This window comes from Mytilus trossulus, chromosome 1, assembly GCF_036588685.1.
Source record: "Mytilus trossulus isolate FHL-02 chromosome 1, PNRI_Mtr1.1.1.hap1, whole genome shotgun sequence".
NCBI classification, from domain to species: Eukaryota; Metazoa; Mollusca; class Bivalvia; order Mytilida; family Mytilidae; genus Mytilus; species Mytilus trossulus.
In genome coordinates this window covers 88514528-88533997 of record NC_086373.1, presented here as the reverse complement: position 1 = coordinate 88533997, position 19470 = coordinate 88514528, and the positions used below count along the sequence as shown (strand labels likewise).

Below are 19470 nucleotides of genomic sequence, written 5' to 3'. Positions count from 1 at the left end.
CTATGCAATAATAAAAATTATTTTTGAAAATATCTGCATAATATTAAAAAAATGACAATACTCATTTCAAATATCTGCATTTTCCTCCACTTTAATGTTATCAAAATGTTCCTTTGATTAAACGATAGCTATCATTAAATATTTTCTTTTTCCCATATCAAAATGAAATAAATAAAACTTTCTTCAACTTGAAAAACAACAAATTGTATGGTTTCTTTCTGGGGGTTGGTGGTGTGAGAAGGTGAGGAGGAGCAATAATTAAATACATATGGAATATTCAAAGCATTATCAACATAACACTTGTGTAATTTATTTTTCAGGGATAAAATACTAAGATACCAAAAAAATCTATGCATTTATTTTTTTGGGGACAATTATGGCAGCAATATACACTTCGAATGAGTAAAACTTTTGAAGCTACATTTTTTAAGTGGTTCAAAAAGTGTGTGAAAATAAATTTATAATATCAAGCAACATTTACAGCTCATGGTTAAAAATTAAAAAAAAATCTACAGCAATAAATCAACTGTATTTTGTTCTGATTCAACCATATATAAATTCATCTGTCAGTGTCATGTCCAATTCTAAATCAATAAAGAGAATTATTTTTCATTTTCAAAAGGTCAAAACAATACTTTATATGGACCTTGTTGTTCAAAGCAGACTTTAATGACCAATTCTAAAGGCTGACATTTAGATTTGAGGAAATAAAACATTCTTGAACAAAGGAATGTTTTACAATTTTTTAAAAAGTGAAAACTACAAATTGGCTTATTCAGATGTTTTTTTTAAATTTCATGTCATTCATCTCCATTTTGATCTCAAGGTCATTAAAAAGAAATTGTGAAGTCATGCATGTAAACTATGTTTCATTGGAATTAGAACATTGATTTGTTTACAAAACTAAAGAAGTGTGCCATATTCGAATGCAAATGAATTTGATCTTTGTTTCTTCTCGTGTAAAAACTGAATGAGGAATAAAACATTTGAGGAATATGCAGTGTTATCAACGTGGACGATCCTGTGAAATATCTTTAATACTTACTTCCTTTTAAGGGTTATTTGTTCAAAGTACATTGCTCATTATATCATACAGAAAGATTTGTAAATTGTTTAGCAGTAGATTCTACAATTCTACAATTGATCTGATTTTACATATGACATACACATAATGTATTTTGATGAAGATTCTTAGTCAAACCATTTTCCTCACTGACATTTAAAATTAATCATACCCAAAATGGATAGCAAATATTGATTGCTAACCCAAGTGTGTAATTTTCTTACATTTTGGGGGTGTTTAACTGTTCTATCTTTCATTAACAGTAAATTCCAAGATTTATCCTCATAATTTTTTGTCACAGTAATCTTTCATTGTAGCTATTAAAATGGTATTAACACTCAATAAGCTTGATGTAAGAGGTTATAATTTTCTGAGCAATTTTGAACATACCTTGGTGTTCTTTCTGATAAATTCTAAACATGGATCTACCAGCCATTCAAATGTGGCTTCCACCACATCAAGTGCTTCCTTGGCAAGGACTTCTGGGAAGACATTCAGCCATGACTTAAAGAATGGTCTCCAACCAAGGGAGGAGGGTTCCAAGTATATCATACCACACCTACTGACTGTGGCTGGCTGGAAGAAGAAGAAGAAATCTTATTTCAACATAGGTTAAGTATGTCGTCAATAAAAGGATTTCTGTGACGATGGAAAATAAGCTAGGTAATAATGCTGGAAAAGATATATTTGTAAAGATTTCAAATAAAATAACCAGTAAAACGCTGTTAATCTTTTCCTGTATATAATTTAAATTTAGGAATTATTTAAAAAACAACTTTATGACGGTTCCCTTTTTTTGTATAATAAGTTCTGTTTACTTTATCAGATTTTTTTATACATATTTAATGAATGGCTATCATTTATTTTGATTTTATTGAACCATAAAACTAATTTTTGACTCTTCACATTGAATAATCCGCGAAGCGGATTATGTAAAATGTGAAGAGTCAAAAATTAGTTTTATGGTTCAATAAAATCAAAATAAATTATTGCCATTCATTATAAATAAATTTCTATCAAAAATAAGGTTCAAAGACCTTTTATATTATTTATATCAACCTAATAACAACGTACACACATGTTGGCGTATGAATACTCAACGTCAGAGTGGGCGTGTCGCCATCAAAATTGACAACATTGAAAATAAAACTAATAATTTTAACCAATCAGAAGACAGTAAAAACACCAAATTTATTTATATTGTATAAAAAGAGATTATGTATTCTTACTGAAGCTTGTGAGAGATCCATTGTCTCAAAGATTAAACTCATAGGTGGTGACAACTGTATAATTTCTCCACTCATCAAACAAAGCTTCTTGTTATCATCTAATACTGTGTTCATGTTCTCAATCCACAGGGCATCAATAGGTCCATCAAATATTACCCATTTACGATCAGGTGTGTCATTGGAAGCAAACTCTCTGAATGTATTGGCAACAACACCATCGGTCCATTCATGAGAAACTGGGTCAAACATACCAAACAGTTGTCCCATAGTAATCGATTTAGGATTGATAATTTTGTACATGACCCTTTCAAAGTCCTCATGGCCTTGTTCATTTAGTAAGGTCATTCCCTCACACAATGTCTTTAAGGTCACTGTTTTCCCACCAAAAGGTTCTCCAACCAACATAAAACTGAAAAGCAAAAACTTGAGTATTTCAAATGTTAATCAAAAGCTTTGGTATAAACTTTATGAAGGTTTAATAAAATCTTCATAGCAGCTAATTATTGGAAGTAAATTTTGGTTTTTCATGAAAAAAAAAAACAATAAAAAAATTATCTTTTACATTTAAATATTAAGATTGCAACGTTGTTTTTCTCAGTTTTATAAGATCCTTTAAACTGCATAGAAAGATATGATCATACTTTTATTAGTAATCAATCAATAAATAGTAGAAGATCAAGAAATCAAACTTCAGAGACTTTCAATAGAAATGTAAAACAGAGAAAATTAAAAACTTAATACACCTTACTCACAAACCAATGCTAATCATATTCACAATTAACAAAGAAACATATAGTAACTTCTCCTTTGGATGTAATTATAGGTGTGATTTTTTGGTGGATAACATGTAGGTTTTATGAATGAACATCAACTTCATATCAAATCAAAAGTAACCTATAGTTATTAATTTCTGTGTCGTTTGTTCTTTTGTGGAAAGTTGTCTCATTGGCAATCATATCACATTTTCTTTTTTATATTCATTACTTTTTAATTCATAATACTCCAATCTTTATGATACAGTAAATAAATTTTGTCTACCTGAACATGAAAAATTTCATTATATCTATAAAAACCTACCCGTGTCTCACGATCATCATTTCATATGTCTGGATTATCTTTTCTCGGAAGAAATCAACAAACTGTAGGTTATTTTTAGCACAGATTGTTTCCATGGCTTCCAAGAAGACTTTGTAGTCTGCTTCAGGAAGGGTAACTCCAGGGAACAAGTCAGATGTGATACCGTTGAACAGAGGAATGTCATGTGACAAGAACTTGGGAAGATTGACATCAATGATGGATCTTAATAACTGAAAATAGAATAACAAAAAGAGCATTATTTATGTCTTTGAAGACTAATAATTTTCTATTCCTATGCTGTGATTTCATTATCTATTTTTAACATACAGGTATGATGCAAACAGGAAGTAAATTAGATACAGATAGAAAAAATGTATAAAAAATGTAAAAACAAGTAAAACTGACTTACTGCTGACTGATAGTGTAAAAATATATAAGTGTTCGGTAAACAGAAATTTGTTGAACGATGAATCTGAAAAGGCATCACATGGTATAGCTGACTTACATAAACCCTAAAACCAAATTTCAGAAATCCTTATGATGTAGTTCCTGACAAAGATGTGACAAAAAGTATTCATGGGAAGGATGGGCAAACAGACATACAGAGGTCAAACAGTATATGCCCACTTTTTTTTTAAAGCAGGGATATTACACTTTTTTTTTTAAAGCATGAGTATAACTAACAGTATGAAGACTTGCAACACATTTCAAGAAGATCTGATTTGTATTTGTTGAGAAATGGTTGTAACAGATGAGCAGACGGCAGTAAATCAGTATACCCCTCCTATGTGAATGCTTAGTACATCTTGCATTAATCCTAAAAATCTAATTTTATTTCAGTGCTGCACATATGCTTTAACATCAACACTTCAAATGCATGTCAAGAACTTATCTTCAAGAAAAAGACCTAATGTTATTAAAGAACTAACTTCCATTTTGAATATTTGCTCTCCTTGAGCACCTTATATTTTGCTCTTTATTTTTCTACTTCAATTATTCATCAGATCATACAAAATAGTAGTAAATTTAAAATAAGAATTTATTCACCAGAATATCTTCATCCTCATCTGGAAATTTCAGTTTCAAGTTTCCAGCGGCAGATAATACAGCCTTGACAGCCCTCATTCCATAATCGTAGTGAAACTGGGATGACAACTGTTCTGAACAAAGTCTGTATACAGTCACAATCTTCACAGACAATGGTCTGGCATTCTGGAAACCAAATGAGTACAGGGAGATTTCAGCAATCATGGCGTAGTCTGGTACCATCATAGCTACTGTACGGAAGAGAACCTTTAGATTGTCAGGGAGTTCAGATCTTCCAGCATAACCCGGGTTCATTGTAATACAGACATAACAGTTAGGATTAAGATCCAATTCTGTTCCTTCAAAGTTAAATGAGGTCGCATGGCCCTGAACTGCCCTGATAATACATAAAATCTGAAAAATATAACAATGTTTAAATTCATTCACTAAATTTATAAGTAATCAAAACTAATAGGTTGTCAGTATAATTTCATTTTTTACTCGGACAAATAACATTAACGACTTGACTGTGGCTCTTGTAGTTTCTGACCAGCTGAACAGTTTGATTTAATGAATTATATACAATTGTGTAAGAATTTTGAATGAACTGCAATAGGTGGAGAGAATCACAGTCAAGTCACAGTGAGACCCTTCAAGGTTAAATATCTCATAGTTGAATTCTAATATTTTCATATATTTGTTTAGGTAAGCTGTAAAAGATTGAAAATCAAACACATGATTGATTGTCTCTTTGTAAAAATGTTTTACCTGCTGTGCAATGACAGACAATACTTCTAAATCTATTCTGTTGAATTCATCAAAGCATGCCCAGGCTCCAGCTGAAGCCAATCCTTTAAAGAACTGAAAAGAGAAAGAAAATAATAAGTCAAGATACTTTTCCCATGGTCTTATATAAACATAAGATGAACATTCATCAGGTAATATTTCATTCATATTCAAAGTAGATTGATGACCATTGGTCTGATTATCTTTCAATATCAAAGTGTCTTTAAAACAAGTGTGTCAAGATGAATTTAAAATCAAACACTTAATTGACAGTGATAGTGTCTTATGACTTACTTTTCCCATAGCCAAGTAATCCAGACCATCAGAACAGTTAAACACAACACACTGTACAGCTAGAGCTTTGGCCAGATCTTTGACCGTTTCTGTTTTACCGGTTCCAGCAGGACCTTCAGGGGCCCCATTCAAGTTCAGATGAAAAGCTCCAATCAGTGTACGATAGCATCTGTCAGTCAGTGGTGTTATAACCAATCTAGCTGTGTTTCCAAGATACTCATAGGCATACTTGACAGTGGCGTTTGTCATTCTGACTCTCATGTTTTCATCCTCCCAGTAGTATCTCAGTTGGGCTAGCCAGTTGAAATCATTCTCAGATGACACACCTATAACACAACATAATAATAAGTCTTTTTTAAAGCATTACTGCATACAATTTCATCACCATTCAAGTTGTTTTAGAACAGTTTTTTAAAACTGTATAACGAAATTCATTATGTTAAAATTATTAACAAAAAAGCTATAGATTTCATTTCAACAATTTTTTTTTAATTTTTTTTATAAAATGTATGGAATAAACAGACAAATAATGTTTCATTGCAGTAATTTCATTGACTTTATTTCTAAAATGAGCCAAATTTGCTAGTTTTTGGTTCTAACTTCTATTGCAATTCTTAAGCATAAAAACGTTTTTAAAGACACATACCTTTTTCTGCCATATCCAAGACGCAGTCACGAGCATGTACATCTAGTACCACTAAAGCTCCAAGAGAAGTCCTAATTTGTTTTGACAGTTTTCCTCTCACCAGAATAACAATTTCCTGGAGTTGTGCCTGTAATTTGTCCCAATAATCTCTGAGTCCCTGTGGTCCAATTCTGATGGCTTCATGGACCTCCCTGGTCCAATACGCCTGTGATACACACAATACAACTTGTCCTGGCCATTCTCTCACCCAATCAATACGTGGATCAATTGCATAAGCCTATAAAGTCATAATTATAACAAATTTAATTATTATATTTCAGCAGTAGAATAATGTTGAATATAAGGATTTCTTAAATAAATAAACTCTGCATTTCACTAAGTAAAAAAACAACAAACTCTGTCTCAATGAGACTATACCAGATTATCATTCTTAAGTTATTATACAATGTGAGACAACGAATACACACTCTAACCTAGTTTGTATAAATCATTCATGTTACAACATTATCTTTTAAAACAAATAACTGTCCTGTTCAGTTTTGCACAAGTTGCATAAGTTTACAAAAACTCTGACAAGACAGTGGGTGACATAGTTGCACAATTTCCAAAATTGATTTGGTACATATATCGGTAACGTGTACATTGATGTTCTTTTATACTCACTCTTGGTTTCTCCTTCTTTGCTTGCTTTTTTTATATATATTTTGAGAGTAAATATACAACTTCTATACATGGAATTCTTCAGCAGAAACAAATAGGTGTTGCAAAGGTTTATGAAACACTAACTACATTTCATTGCTAATAAAACTTTAAAGTAAAAAACACTTTTGAACAAATTTTGATTTTGTTAAAAAAACCTGACTGAATTTTCTTTAAAATTGAATATTTTTCAATCCAAACAACTTATTCAATGAATATTTACCTCCATTGCTTTAGCACAGACATCTTTGATGGACATCAACATAACATCCTGTACTTGTAACAGCCACTTCTCCACAGCTCCTCTAGCGTCTGAAGTCGATATCACCTGTGAGAATGTAATTTTCTCTCCTTCACTGGAGAACATAGCATGAATGTCAAGTTTAGCATCAAATTCAAGTTTGGCAATACCTTCAAAACATTTCTTCAAATGTGGTTGTACTCTCATTGGGTCTTTTGTCTCAGACAAAATTTCCAACATTTCATCATTGGAAAGGAAGAAGAATCGAGGGAAATATAAACGTTTCTTCTCAAGGTAGGCATTCAATCCTTTCATGATTTTGTCTAGAAGTCCATTACTGTCCTGTAGTTTTTCCAGTAATCCTTGTAAGCTTGTGGCTGCTAAAACCTAAAACAAAAAGTCAAACATTATATATCAGTGGAATATGGATGTCCCTCCCTACGATAAACTTTTTAAAGCCTACTAATTTGACCTAAATTCAAATGTCAATCAACTTAATATATAGGTCATGATGATCGCAATATTCTAGAACTGTCTTTAAAGCACAATATCAATAACATGACGTGTATGCAATAAAAAACCATTAATGCTTCAAGTAACTTTAAAACTTATGCATACAAAAGATACATAGCTTCTGATAAAAGGAAGACTTAATCGCAGTAAGCCTATACTTTGTTGATTGAAATAACATCAAACCTTAGGATCTCTAGTGGTATGTTTCATCACATCTTTCCAGTTTCTATCCACAACCAAAAACAATCTGCCTTCCTCAGGCATCTGTTGCATGATATCTTCTGAGGAGAAGATAGGTTCCAAATATAGCCACTGTGCTTGTACTTTTAACCATTCATCTATTGTATCCTGGATTCTGAGGAGACGCTCCTCCCATTCCTACAAAATATGTATGGATCCATGTCATTTTGAGCATATTGTAAGCTGTATTTTCTCATCTTGAGTGTAGGTTTGTTTTCAGATGTTTTTTCACATAGAAGGAATACTGCAGGATAGTGAAATCTATGCATTGAAATATATGCATATTTTGATCCCAGCCAAATTTATTTACACATTAAAAAAATTATGGGATACTGTACAATACAACTTGAAGCTGCTTCACTCATGCACACTCATGACATGGTACCATAAATACTAGTACATTAATTCTTATTTCTTATGCATTAATTTGCAATCAACATTACTATTGGACAACATTACATATTTTAAGAAGTAAATTCAGTTTGACTGTCTGAAACGAATGAAAGATGTAAATTCAAATTGACTGTCTGAAATGAAAAAAGTAAATTCAGTTTGACTGTCTAAAATGAAAGAAGAAAATTCAGTTTGACTGTCTGAAACGAAAAAAAGATTATATCTCCAATCCAAGACTTTATCCATGTTTTCTTCAGTAAAAAAATAAAATAAGCTGACATCCTATCCAAAATATCCTTTTAGTCAAAGTTTTATTTGCTTTCTGAAGCATGTCTTCTGTTTATGGTTGACATCAGCCTGAAAACGTTTCAAAAAACGAGAAACAATGTTAGTGGTATTTTTGAAGTGCTTAACTCGAAATATGTAAAAGATATGTTTATGATTAAACCTACCCTGATTTCTTTATCAAAAGGTTTAATGAATGGTGAACCTCTCATGGTCTGTGTTTTGACGATCTGATCGTCCAGTGTGGTCTGTATATCATCAACAGCTGACAGAATATTAACACCAGAGTCTCGGTATGGTGACAGATTGAAGGTGATGTTTTCCCAGTCTTCCTTCATCTTAATCATAGCCTTCTCCAGAGAGAATTCCTGTAACAAATTATTACAGGTAATTTTTGAACTAAAATCAAAGTTAACTAAAGTTTTCTGTGCAGCCTGGCTTTAGGTTTATGCTTTTATAATATACTAGATAATGTAGTGTGAGTCAGAGCAAGAACTGCTCTATGTTTGCTCTTTGGTTGGGTTGTTGTCTCTTCGACACATTCCTAATTTCCATTTTCAATTTTATTTACCAGTATATATTGAAAACATGTTATGCAATATTGCCATCATTCATATAGACTGGTATGTCAGAAGATTTTGTTTGGTATAAAACATTGCATCAGTTTATCTATGGATTGATATTTATGACCAGGAACAAAAATACTATAAAATTTATTCCTTTTATCTAAAAATAGATATATTGAAGGTGATGTTCTCTCAGTCTCCCTTCAAAGTGGGCAAAACACACCTTATTCTGTACATATTTTACATGCTAAAATTGGATAAAAAGGACATTAAAATAAACATATGTACATGATTTCTTAAAATCAAGTCCCAGAAAGTAATAATATTATTAACTGACAATACCTTTGAAGCACCAGCGCTGATTCCTTCAAACTGCTCCATGTGTGGTCCAAGTTCTAACTTGAGGACTTTTCTGAGTGTTGAACCTGAATCTGGTGTCATATCAAAGCCAGCAATGCTTGACATACCCGTCCAATGACGTTCCCTCATACCTTTGTTACACATTATTGCAATCACTGGCACATTATCCTATAATAGAACAGAACTCATTAAAACTATTTTACTTTTTATCAACAGACGGTTTATCTTTGAAAGTACTAAGAAGAATATCTACAACACTGACAAACCAAATCATAAGTGCTTTCTTTTTATCTACAGTGGTTCAAATTAAAGAAGAACCTGGAGTTTTTTTAACATTCAAACAACTTTTAACTGACATAAATATAACTTAGTTAGACACAAAACAAAATCTGATCATACTTTTTTAATATTTAGCCTCTTCTATTTGATTCATTTATTCATACAAGTTTAATCATAAGTGTTTCTCTTTTTTTCATATAGATTAGAGCATTGGTTTTCCCATTTGAATGGTTTTACACTAGTAATTTTGGGGTCCCTTTAAAGCTTGCTGTTTGGTGTGAGCCAAGGCTCTGTGTTGACGACAGTACTTTGACCTATAATGGTTTATTTTAACAAATGGTGACTTGGATGGAGAGTTGTCTCATTGGCACTCATACCATATCTTCCTATATCTAATTAATAAAAAAACAAGAATGTGTCCATAGTACACAGATGCCCAACTCACACTATCATTTTCTATGTTTAGTGGACCTTGAAATAGGGTTAAAAACTCTAATTTGGCATTAAAATTAGAAAGATCATATCATGGGGAACATGTATACTAAGGTTCAAGTTGATTGGACTTCAACTTCATCAAAAACTACCTTGACCAAAAACTCTAACCAAAACTTTAACCTGAAACTTGCACTATCATTTTCTGTGTTCAATAAACCGTGAAATTGGGGTCAAAACTCTAATTGGCCATCAAATTTAGAAAGATCATTTCATAGGGAACTTGTGTACTAAGTTTCAAGTTGATTGGGCTTCAACTTCATCAAAAACTACCTTGACCGAAAACTTAAACCTGAAACGGGACAAACGGACAAACAGACAGACAAACAGACCAGAAATCATAATGCCCCTCTACTATCGTAGGTGGAGAATAAAAATGAAAATTGGACTTAAAAAGGTGGGTTTCATGGTCCAAGGACACAGTCATCGTGCTTTGGTTTTTGTTGTCTACGAATATAGTCCCTAGTGTAAACAGTGTATAACTTGCATGTTTTATTTGATACACTTTCCCAATTTATTTCTTGATATTAAATGCATGAAATATTAAGTAGGGGGATGTAATCACATGTTAAAAAAATTTGGGTGCTGAATCTTTATGTTAAGTTGTGATTTGGTCCAGTTCAAAAAGGTAAATTTTTTATCACGTCTGAAGCTGTCAAACTGAATTTTACACACCCTTAACACAGAAGCTGGTAAAAGTTTCTATAATTTTGATATTATTTGTCTCACTGGTAGTACACTACACTGTAAAAATCTTTCTGAGAAAGAACAGGTGTGATTTTTTTTAATTTGAATTTATTGTCTAAAAGAAATGCACTACGAAATAACTGTTCTCGGGCCACATTGTTCCAAAGTCTAAACCCTGTTATGTTTTTTTTACCATAATATCCACTGTGGAAAATGATCTACCTTGAAATCTTTAGTTTGATCCATAACATTGTTACAGATATTAAAACCCTCTGGTATCTTCAGTTTTACATCCTGGTCCTCAGGATTCACTTCCCCATCATTATCTTCTGCTAGTCGTCTCTTCTTCTTTTTATCCCTGTTGACTTCATCAATTTCCATCTGCATTTTCTTCACTTTCTGGTTAAATACTTTCTGGATTTTGTAAATTTCTCTAGAAAATTCATCAACCTCTCCATCTACTTGTTCAGCATCAAGGTCCAAAAATGCTCCATCCATCCATCTAAGCAATGGAAAGAAAATATGTACTATTAAAGTAAAAGTAGTTTTTATCTTTTTTTGTAAATTTATCCAATATCATATGAAAGTGTTAAGGAACATGAATTATTTGAAGAGATTAAATTATATACCTTCTTTTTTTGTCCTCAAAGTTTGATTTCACATATAAATTAATCTTTTGTAGTTTTTTGTGTTCCCCATCCTTGATATTTCAAATTATTAGACAAATATTTATAAATAAATTAAAACTACTGAAATGAAGTTCATCACATAATACTTTTATTGCCTAATATTGTTTTGATCTCGGTCTGCGTTACTGCTTTAACTTTAATGTTAACATGTACAAGAAACAACATTGCTGTTTTGTTTTTTGTACTCATGGTCTGCTATTAAACTTTATCGGTAATTCATATATTTTCCCTTTGATCTTACTGCCTAATATTTTCGAGTATCAATATACTGGCTGTATCACTGAAAATATTAGGCAATACATTGCGTGACGTCATAATTACCGATAAACAGAATAATAGGTAGTTTTGTTTTTGATATTGACTATATCATGAATGTGGAATATCTCAACTCGCCCTAACGGGCTTGTCTAGATATTCCACATGATAGTCAGTATCAAAAACTCAACTACCTATTATTCTATATGTATTGAATAACTTGATATTTTGTGACTTTGGATAATAAATTTAAAAAAATCAAACTTTCTATTTAAATGCATCTGATGACCAAGAAAGTTTAATTTCCCTAGAAAGCAACTATAAAATCTACTCACTTTTTCTCAGCTTTCTGCCATCTAAGAACAACATTAAACAACCTCTGGAATGGATCAACAGCAACTGTGATGTCATTTACATCTGGATAGGTAGAGATGGGATATTTGTAAAGGGCCTCTTCCTGTTTAAATAAAAAATAATAGAACTTAGAATGTCATAATAACAAATAAGAACATGTTTTAGAGCATCCATTAACCTGAATGTTTGATACATTTTGGTATCATCTCTCATCTTCAGGTAAAAACATTGCTGTTTATTTGCTTGTCTCACTTTGTGTCTGTATGGTTTATTGCTATGATTTATTTTGTACCACTAATCATACACATGTTTAATGGTGAAGTCTCAGTTCATTAGGGAGAAAATAGATGCAGCATGTCTTTCTGTGAAAAGGTGACAAGTCATTTTTTTTTTAAACCAATAGTATAGTTACTAGTTAAATAATTTTTCTCATTCTTTCCTTCATACCTTATTAATCCATGTAATCTGTTCTTGAACATCTTGTAATCTTTTCTGTACAACTCTGACATCACCAACATACTGTTGCATCATGTCCATTTCTCCATAATCATTGAACTCGTCTACTCTGGCACGTAATTTCTCCAGTTCTAATATAACCTTCTCTCTCTTTTCTAGGAGTTGCTTCTCACCACCTTGTTTAGATTTCTCTACCAGCTAGAACACAAATCAAATATAAATAAACTGATTTCTCTACCAGCTAGAACACAAATCAAATATAAATAAACTCATTATCAGGCATTTATAAACATTGTAATTGACCTCTTGAAAAGTAGAAATAACAGAAAGTATTTTAGATTCTAAAATGGCAAATTCAAGTTAAATACCAATAAACATAGAAATTTTTCATTATTTCAGGTACAATTTTTTTCACTGTATAGTATAACATATGTCCTGAATGTAGGCTAAGAGACTTAAGGTCGTTATCTTATGGAATTGTTTCCCGTAATTTCGTGCACACCATTGTTAATGTAAGGTAACGTTATTGTTATGTATCTATTTTATCTTACAATCATAAAGCATCTCAACTAGTAAGTTGTTATTTTCTTCCACAACAAAGTGAATAACCCTCAAGATAACATATATTCTATCATCAGTGTAGAATTGTTTTTTAAGCTTTTTTTTTTTAAAAGAACACAATGAAAACAGTAATAAAAATAGTGTACTGTGATAATCTTAACTTTCACAGTATACTTGTCTGATATTCTTACATCATCATTGGCATCAAACACTGGATTTATTCTCTGTGGCCATGTCAGTGTTTCACAGTTCAGTTCAATGTCTTCTGGTGGGAACATAAACACATCAATCAAATATTTCAATCTATTTTTGGATTCCGCTATCCTATCGTTGAGTTTGACCATACCCATATTTCTAGAATTTGTAATGAAGGTCATCATTTCCATCAGATCTTCACTGGTTTCTGGTGTTTTCAAAGCTCTGTCTCGAATAACTTTGAACTCATTGCAGACCCTGCATTCAAAGAAAATATTTATCAAAAACAAGTCTATTCACATATTTTTTTTAAATAAGAGGGAATCCAACAAAAAGAAATTGAAGAAAAAAATGAAAAGGGAATCAGAAATATTTTACATTTAGTATAATTTTCAGATCTCTCGGATTATCATGTTTACTCTATAAGAAATCCCCCCTCTTTTATAAAAAAAAACCATTTCAAGAAATAAAATTGAAAAATTGGTTGCAGTTGACTGAGGCTTACATAACATGTTGCAAACTGGCAAATTATCAAACATTATTTTCATTACTACTGTTGAGAATATAATGCAAACGTTAACGTTATGTTTCCCGTATTTACATCTTATGTTTATGACATTACTTTGTACCTTTGTATGGGCGCCTTCGATATAGATTTTGAGCATAAAAGTAACACAAAGCAAAGTATCGAGTTTTAGTCGTTTATTACAATACAACTACAGTATTGGAAGCTGAACACTTACGCTTGATTTTCAGTTCTGTGATCATTGGACACCTTTCTGAGGAGCTCATTAGCTAATTCTCTAGATGCTTCAGCCAATCCTCTCTTCAAATCTTCACAGTCAAGACGAATCATGTCAAAATGTTCAATACTAGGCAAACCCATAATTTCAGAGGCTAAATTTCTGTATTTGTCAATTTGCTGTAAAAGAGAGAAGTATTTCGTATACAAACATAGGTGTACAATATATGTGATAATCACATGGTATAAAATTATTGTCTCCTGGAATCAAGCTTCAAAAGTCAGCAGATATGTATATTTAAATTACTGTTTATATCATAGTCCAAAATTCAAAAAGGAACAAATTTTAAATTTGAGGATAAAAAAATCCAATAATTTATTTTCTTTCCTCAAAGTTTCACCCAAATCCATTCAATGGCTTAAGATAAATTTCAAATGCAACGGACAGACAGTCAAAATTTACACAAACTATTACTATAAAATGTCATTTTAACTAGGAACAGATAAAACAAACTATTTCAGGAGATGAAGAGTCTCATTAAATTATAGAACAAGGACTATGAACTTACTATTTGGTATTCAGCAAATGAATGTTCTTCCTTTACATATTCTCTGATCTCGGCCAAAGCCTCTCCATTCACAATATAATCATATCTCTTTACTGTAAGAAAGAAAAAAAAAAATTACCTATTGGATAAAAAGAAACTATCAAATCAAGACACTGTTAGTTATATATTAAAAAACTTTTCACTAATAATTTATTTAACAACACTAATTACCAAGAAAAAGGTTAAAAAAAAATGTGCTTTCTGCTCTTTGGTCAGGTTGTTATCTCTTTGACACATTTCCTGTTCCTGTACTCAATTCTATTATTAGATATCATAATATTTTAATCATTATTTACCAAATGATTCTAGATGATCTTCTGGATCCTTGAAGTATCTCTTTACAGCTTCCTTTAGTCTATCAGTAGATTTCTTCAGAATATGATCAGCAACAGAGATCTCCATCATGTTGATAGCACTAGCTCCAGACAGCCATTGTTGAATGTTAGGTAACTGTTGCATAGATTTACAGATCTGTTCTACAACATATAGCACTGTCTCCTCTAGATCCTCCTTCAATGGATAAAACTGCATCTTCTCATCATCAAAAGTCAGCTCCATCTTCAGGATAGGTAGGTATCTATGGTCAGCTTCATCAAATAAATCTACATAGGTGTTGATTGATCGGACTATCAGGTCCTTCAGCTGTAATGATACAATGACAATGAAGAAATACAAGAAAAAATAGAATTAGGTGATCTAATGATCATAGATACTGCAGCCAGCAGAATAAATAATGAGCAGTATATGGTTGCTGTAAAGATAAAACTTGACCAGTTTATTTGTGCCCAAGAAATTGTGTTTAAATTAAAAAAAAATTATTCAGTTATCAATCAAATGGCAACCAAAAATCCATTAAAATCCCACTGGACCTAAATTGTATGTCAAAATTGAAGAAAAAAAATATTGTGTAAAGTGCTACTTAAGATATCATCAGGAAACGAAACAACAAAGCAAATACAAAATGCATGATCTTTTTTGATGCAAAATGGAATGACTAATTCACTTGAAGAAAAGACAAGGAGGTTAAAATACAATTCCCTACACAACTTGACAGAGCTTACAAGGGGTATAATATATGTAATGCATTTCACGTGATAATGCTGAATCTATAAATAGCATTTGTATGTCATATCTGTGTTAACAATGATTTTTTTCCCATTATTACTGTCACATACCTGATTTGTGATAAGTGTAGTTACACTGTTATAGAAAGAATCTATTTTATCTGGTTTTAATCCTGCTATACATGTTTTGTCTGTGAAAATTTGGATAATATCCTGCCACCAGCTACAAAGAAAACACAATACATCTGATAAATATTGAGCAAAAAATACAGCATAAATAGTACCATCTAAAACTTTTCATCTGTTTACTAAAATGACATTGTCTCTCTTGGTCTATAATATAACTTACTTTAAAAAAAAATATGATGTAGTGAACAAATCAGGGCGTTTGAATTATTAAAAAATTAAATGAAGACCTGCTAAAAATATATTCAAGTGCAATTATAACAAATAATTAAGATTTCTGTATGATATTCTAAGTTATGTTGAAGCTTGTTCAAGCCCACAACACATTAATGTGTCTGTTGAAGGGCATAAACCCTTTTAGTCACTTTGTACCATCTGTAACCCCTGATTCCCATACTTGAAAGAAGACTTTCTCCTAAGATCTGTTTCTAGTGTGAAGGTCACAATATTGGACTTTAGTTTGTTTGACTGCTGCTCACTAAAGTTGCTTTTAACTCAAGTTCTACATGGCTCTTTTGACCAAAATTTACTAATGATTGTTCATTGACTTAAGGTATACACAGAGTATAATCATTGGTTATTTGCATAGGGCAGCAATATGACTATAGCAAATCTGTGGTTAACATGTACATATACAAACCTATTCATCAATTTTTCTTCTGTCTTTTCTATTTCTAATGTAACATTATTTCTGAAGGATTCAAATTCTATTGGTCCTTGTCCTCTACAATTACATAAAACAATATGACAATTGATATAACATTTATATTTACAATTTTGTTATTTTTTTGCAGCTGAAACCTTTTGCAGATGATTGTACTATAATTTGCTATCAAATAATAATTTTGCCTTGGTTAATATTTTGACAGACTGGTTAAGAACAAAAATTGAAGTAATATCTGTTGGGGTTTACCTAAACTGAGAACAGTCAGCAAGGAGCATATTTCCCAGTGTTGTCTGGCACATGTTGTTATTTACCTGAACAGAGAACAGTCAGCAAGGAGCATTTTTTCCAGTGTTGTCTGGCACATGTTGTTATTTACCTGAACTGAGAACAGTCAGCAAGGAGCATATTTCCACGTGTTGTCTGACACATGTTGTTATTTACCTGAACTGAGAACAGTCAGCAAGGAGCATATTTCCCACTGTTGTCTGGCACATGTTGTTATTTACCTGAACTGAGAACAGTCAGCAAGGAGCATATTTCCCAGTGTTGTCTGACACATGTTATAGTTTACCTGAACTGAGAACAGTCAGCAATGAGCATTTCCCAGTGTTGTCTGGCACATGTTGTTATATACCTAAACTGAGAACAGTCAGCAAGGAGCATATTTTCCAGTGTTGTCTGGCACATGTTGTTATTAACCTGAACTGAGAACAGTCAGCAAGGAGCATTTCCCAGTGTTGTCTGGCACATGTTATAGTTTACCTGAACTGATAACAGTCAGCAATGAGCATTTCCCAGTGTTGTCTGGCACATGTTGTTATTTACCTGAACTGAGAACAGTCAGCAATGAGCATTTCCCAGTGTTGTCTGGCACATGTTGTTATTTACATGAACTGAGAACAGTCAGCAAGGATCATATTTCCCAGTGTTGTCTGGCACATGTTGTTATTCACCTGAACTGATAACAGTCAGCAATGAGCATATTTCCCAGTGTTGTCTGGCACATGTTGTTATTTACCTGAACTGAGAACAGTCAGCAAGGAGCATATTTCCCACTGTTGTCTGGCACATGTTGTTATTTACCTGAACTGAGAACAGTCAGCAAGGAGCATATTTCCAAGTGTTGTCTGGCACATGTTGTTATTTACATGAACTGAGAACAGTCAGCAAGGAGCATATTTCCCACTGTTGTCTGGCACATGTTGTTATTTACCTGAACTGAGAACAGTCAGCAAGGAGCATATTTCCCAGTGTTGTCTGACACATGTTATAGTTTACCTGAACTGAGAACAGTCAGCAATGAGCATTTCCCAGTGTTGTCTGGCACATGTTGTTATTTACCTGAACTGAGAACAGTCAGCAATGAGCATTTCCAAGTGTTGTCTGGCACATGTTGTTATTTACATGAACTGAGAACAGTCAGCAATGAGCATTTCCCAGTCATGTCTGGCACATGTTGTTATTTACCTGAACTGAGAACAGCCAGAAAGGAGCATATTTCCCAGTGTTGTCTGACACATGTTATAGTTTACCTGAACTGAGAACAGTCAGCAAGGAGCATATTTTCCAGTGTTGTCTGGCACATGTTGTTATTTACCTGAACTGAGAACAGTCAGCAAGGAGCATATTTCCCACTGTTGTCTGGCACATGTTGTTATTTACCTGAACTGAGAACAGTCAGCAAGGAGCATATTTCCCACTGTTGTCTGGCACATGTTGTTATTTACCTGAACTGAGAACAGTCAGCAAGGAGCATATTTCCCACTGTTGTCTGGCACATGTTGTTATTTACCTGAACTGAGAACAGTTAGCCAGGAGCATATTTCCCACTGTTGTCTGGCACATGTTGTTATTCACCTGAACTGATAACAGTCAGCAAGGAGCATATTTCCCAGTGTTGTCTGACACATGTTATAGTTTACCTGAACTGAGAACAGTCAGCAAGGAGCATATTTTCCAGTGGTGTCTGGCACATGTTGTTATTTACCTGAACTGAGAACAGTCAGCAAGGAGCATATTTCCCAGTGTTGTCTGGCACATGTTGAGGACTTTCATCATAGCAGGGTGTAAAATGTGAAGATTTTCTCTGATGACTTCTCTGGCTTCCACAAAGTCACCATGCCATGGTCTAGAGTAGTCTAATCCCCTGCAAAATAAATAAAGAAAGTAATGCAGAAAAGATAATCCACACATTCCAACCCTTAACAAGTAGATGTTTTTCCCCACCAGTTTCTCTTCATTTCTATTTGTCTTTGTTTCTATTGTAAGAATATTATTACATACATCCAGTATTAAGCTAGAGTTCTCTGTACCACACTTTTCCTCAGCTGTTACACAGCAAACATGCACATATGAATTATATCTTGTGAGAGCTTGCAATAATAAAACAAACATTGCATGTATTGTCACCTGTTGTACGAAAACAGCATGCGTCTTGGAAGTGTAATTTATTTGAAAAGCTGAGGAAAAATTGGGTATAAACTCATTTGTTTAAAAAAGTTCAAATAATTGAAATAAAACTTTCAAAATCTGTTTCTTAAAAACTTAAAAAAAATACTTTTCATTCTTTATAGAAAAAAAACAAGGATGTTGTTGATTTGGTTTGTCTAGACATGAGTAAACAACATATGATTCACATTAAATGCTGCACATTTCACTAAATTAGTACCTTGAATAATGATTAAGTTAAACATAAGCAAAATGTATTGAATATATAAAAATGTCAAGCATACATTTATAACATCTAGAAAATGACAATGATATATAAAAAAAAAAAAAGAAAAGTAAAAGGCTTGAATATATACTCAAAAGACCTAC

The 19470-nt window shown here is 32.4% G+C and overlaps 1 protein-coding gene across 9 annotated transcripts in view; it reads right to left on the bottom strand.

Annotated features, from left to right (window-relative positions):
* The window catches only part of LOC134688602 (dynein axonemal heavy chain 12-like), a 65253-nt gene that overhangs the window by 35071 nt on the left and 10712 nt on the right, over positions 1-19470 (bottom strand). For 6 of the 9 annotated variants that reach the window (XM_063549442.1, XM_063549441.1, XM_063549440.1 and 3 more), the window contains 21 exons: positions 18641-18799; positions 16627-16710; positions 15912-16023; positions 15033-15378; positions 14698-14789; positions 14130-14308; positions 13383-13644; positions 12622-12828; positions 12156-12277; positions 11099-11378; positions 9401-9586; positions 8660-8860; positions 7758-7952; positions 7044-7448; positions 6122-6398; positions 5476-5801; positions 5164-5256; positions 4417-4809; positions 3370-3599; positions 2293-2701; positions 1454-1639 (listed from right to left, as the gene is read on the bottom strand). In XM_063549442.1, the coding sequence (XP_063405512.1) occupies positions 1454-1639; positions 2293-2701; positions 3370-3599; positions 4417-4809; positions 5164-5256; positions 5476-5801; positions 6122-6398; positions 7044-7448; positions 7758-7952; positions 8660-8860; positions 9401-9586; positions 11099-11378; positions 12156-12277; positions 12622-12828; positions 13383-13644; positions 14130-14308; positions 14698-14789; positions 15033-15378; positions 15912-16023; positions 16627-16710; positions 18641-18799 (4744 nt within the window). Of the gene's footprint in view, positions 1-1453; positions 1640-2292; positions 2702-3369; positions 3600-4416; positions 4810-5163; positions 5257-5475; positions 5802-6121; positions 6399-7043; positions 7449-7757; positions 7953-8659; positions 8861-9400; positions 9587-11098; positions 11379-12155; positions 12278-12621; positions 12829-13382; positions 13645-14129; positions 14309-14697; positions 14790-15032; positions 15379-15911; positions 16024-16626; positions 16711-16899; positions 16951-17029; positions 17080-17159; positions 17210-18640; positions 18800-19470 lie in introns of those variants that run through there. The other 3 variants (XM_063549447.1, XM_063549445.1, XM_063549446.1) reach the window with 3 other exon arrangements.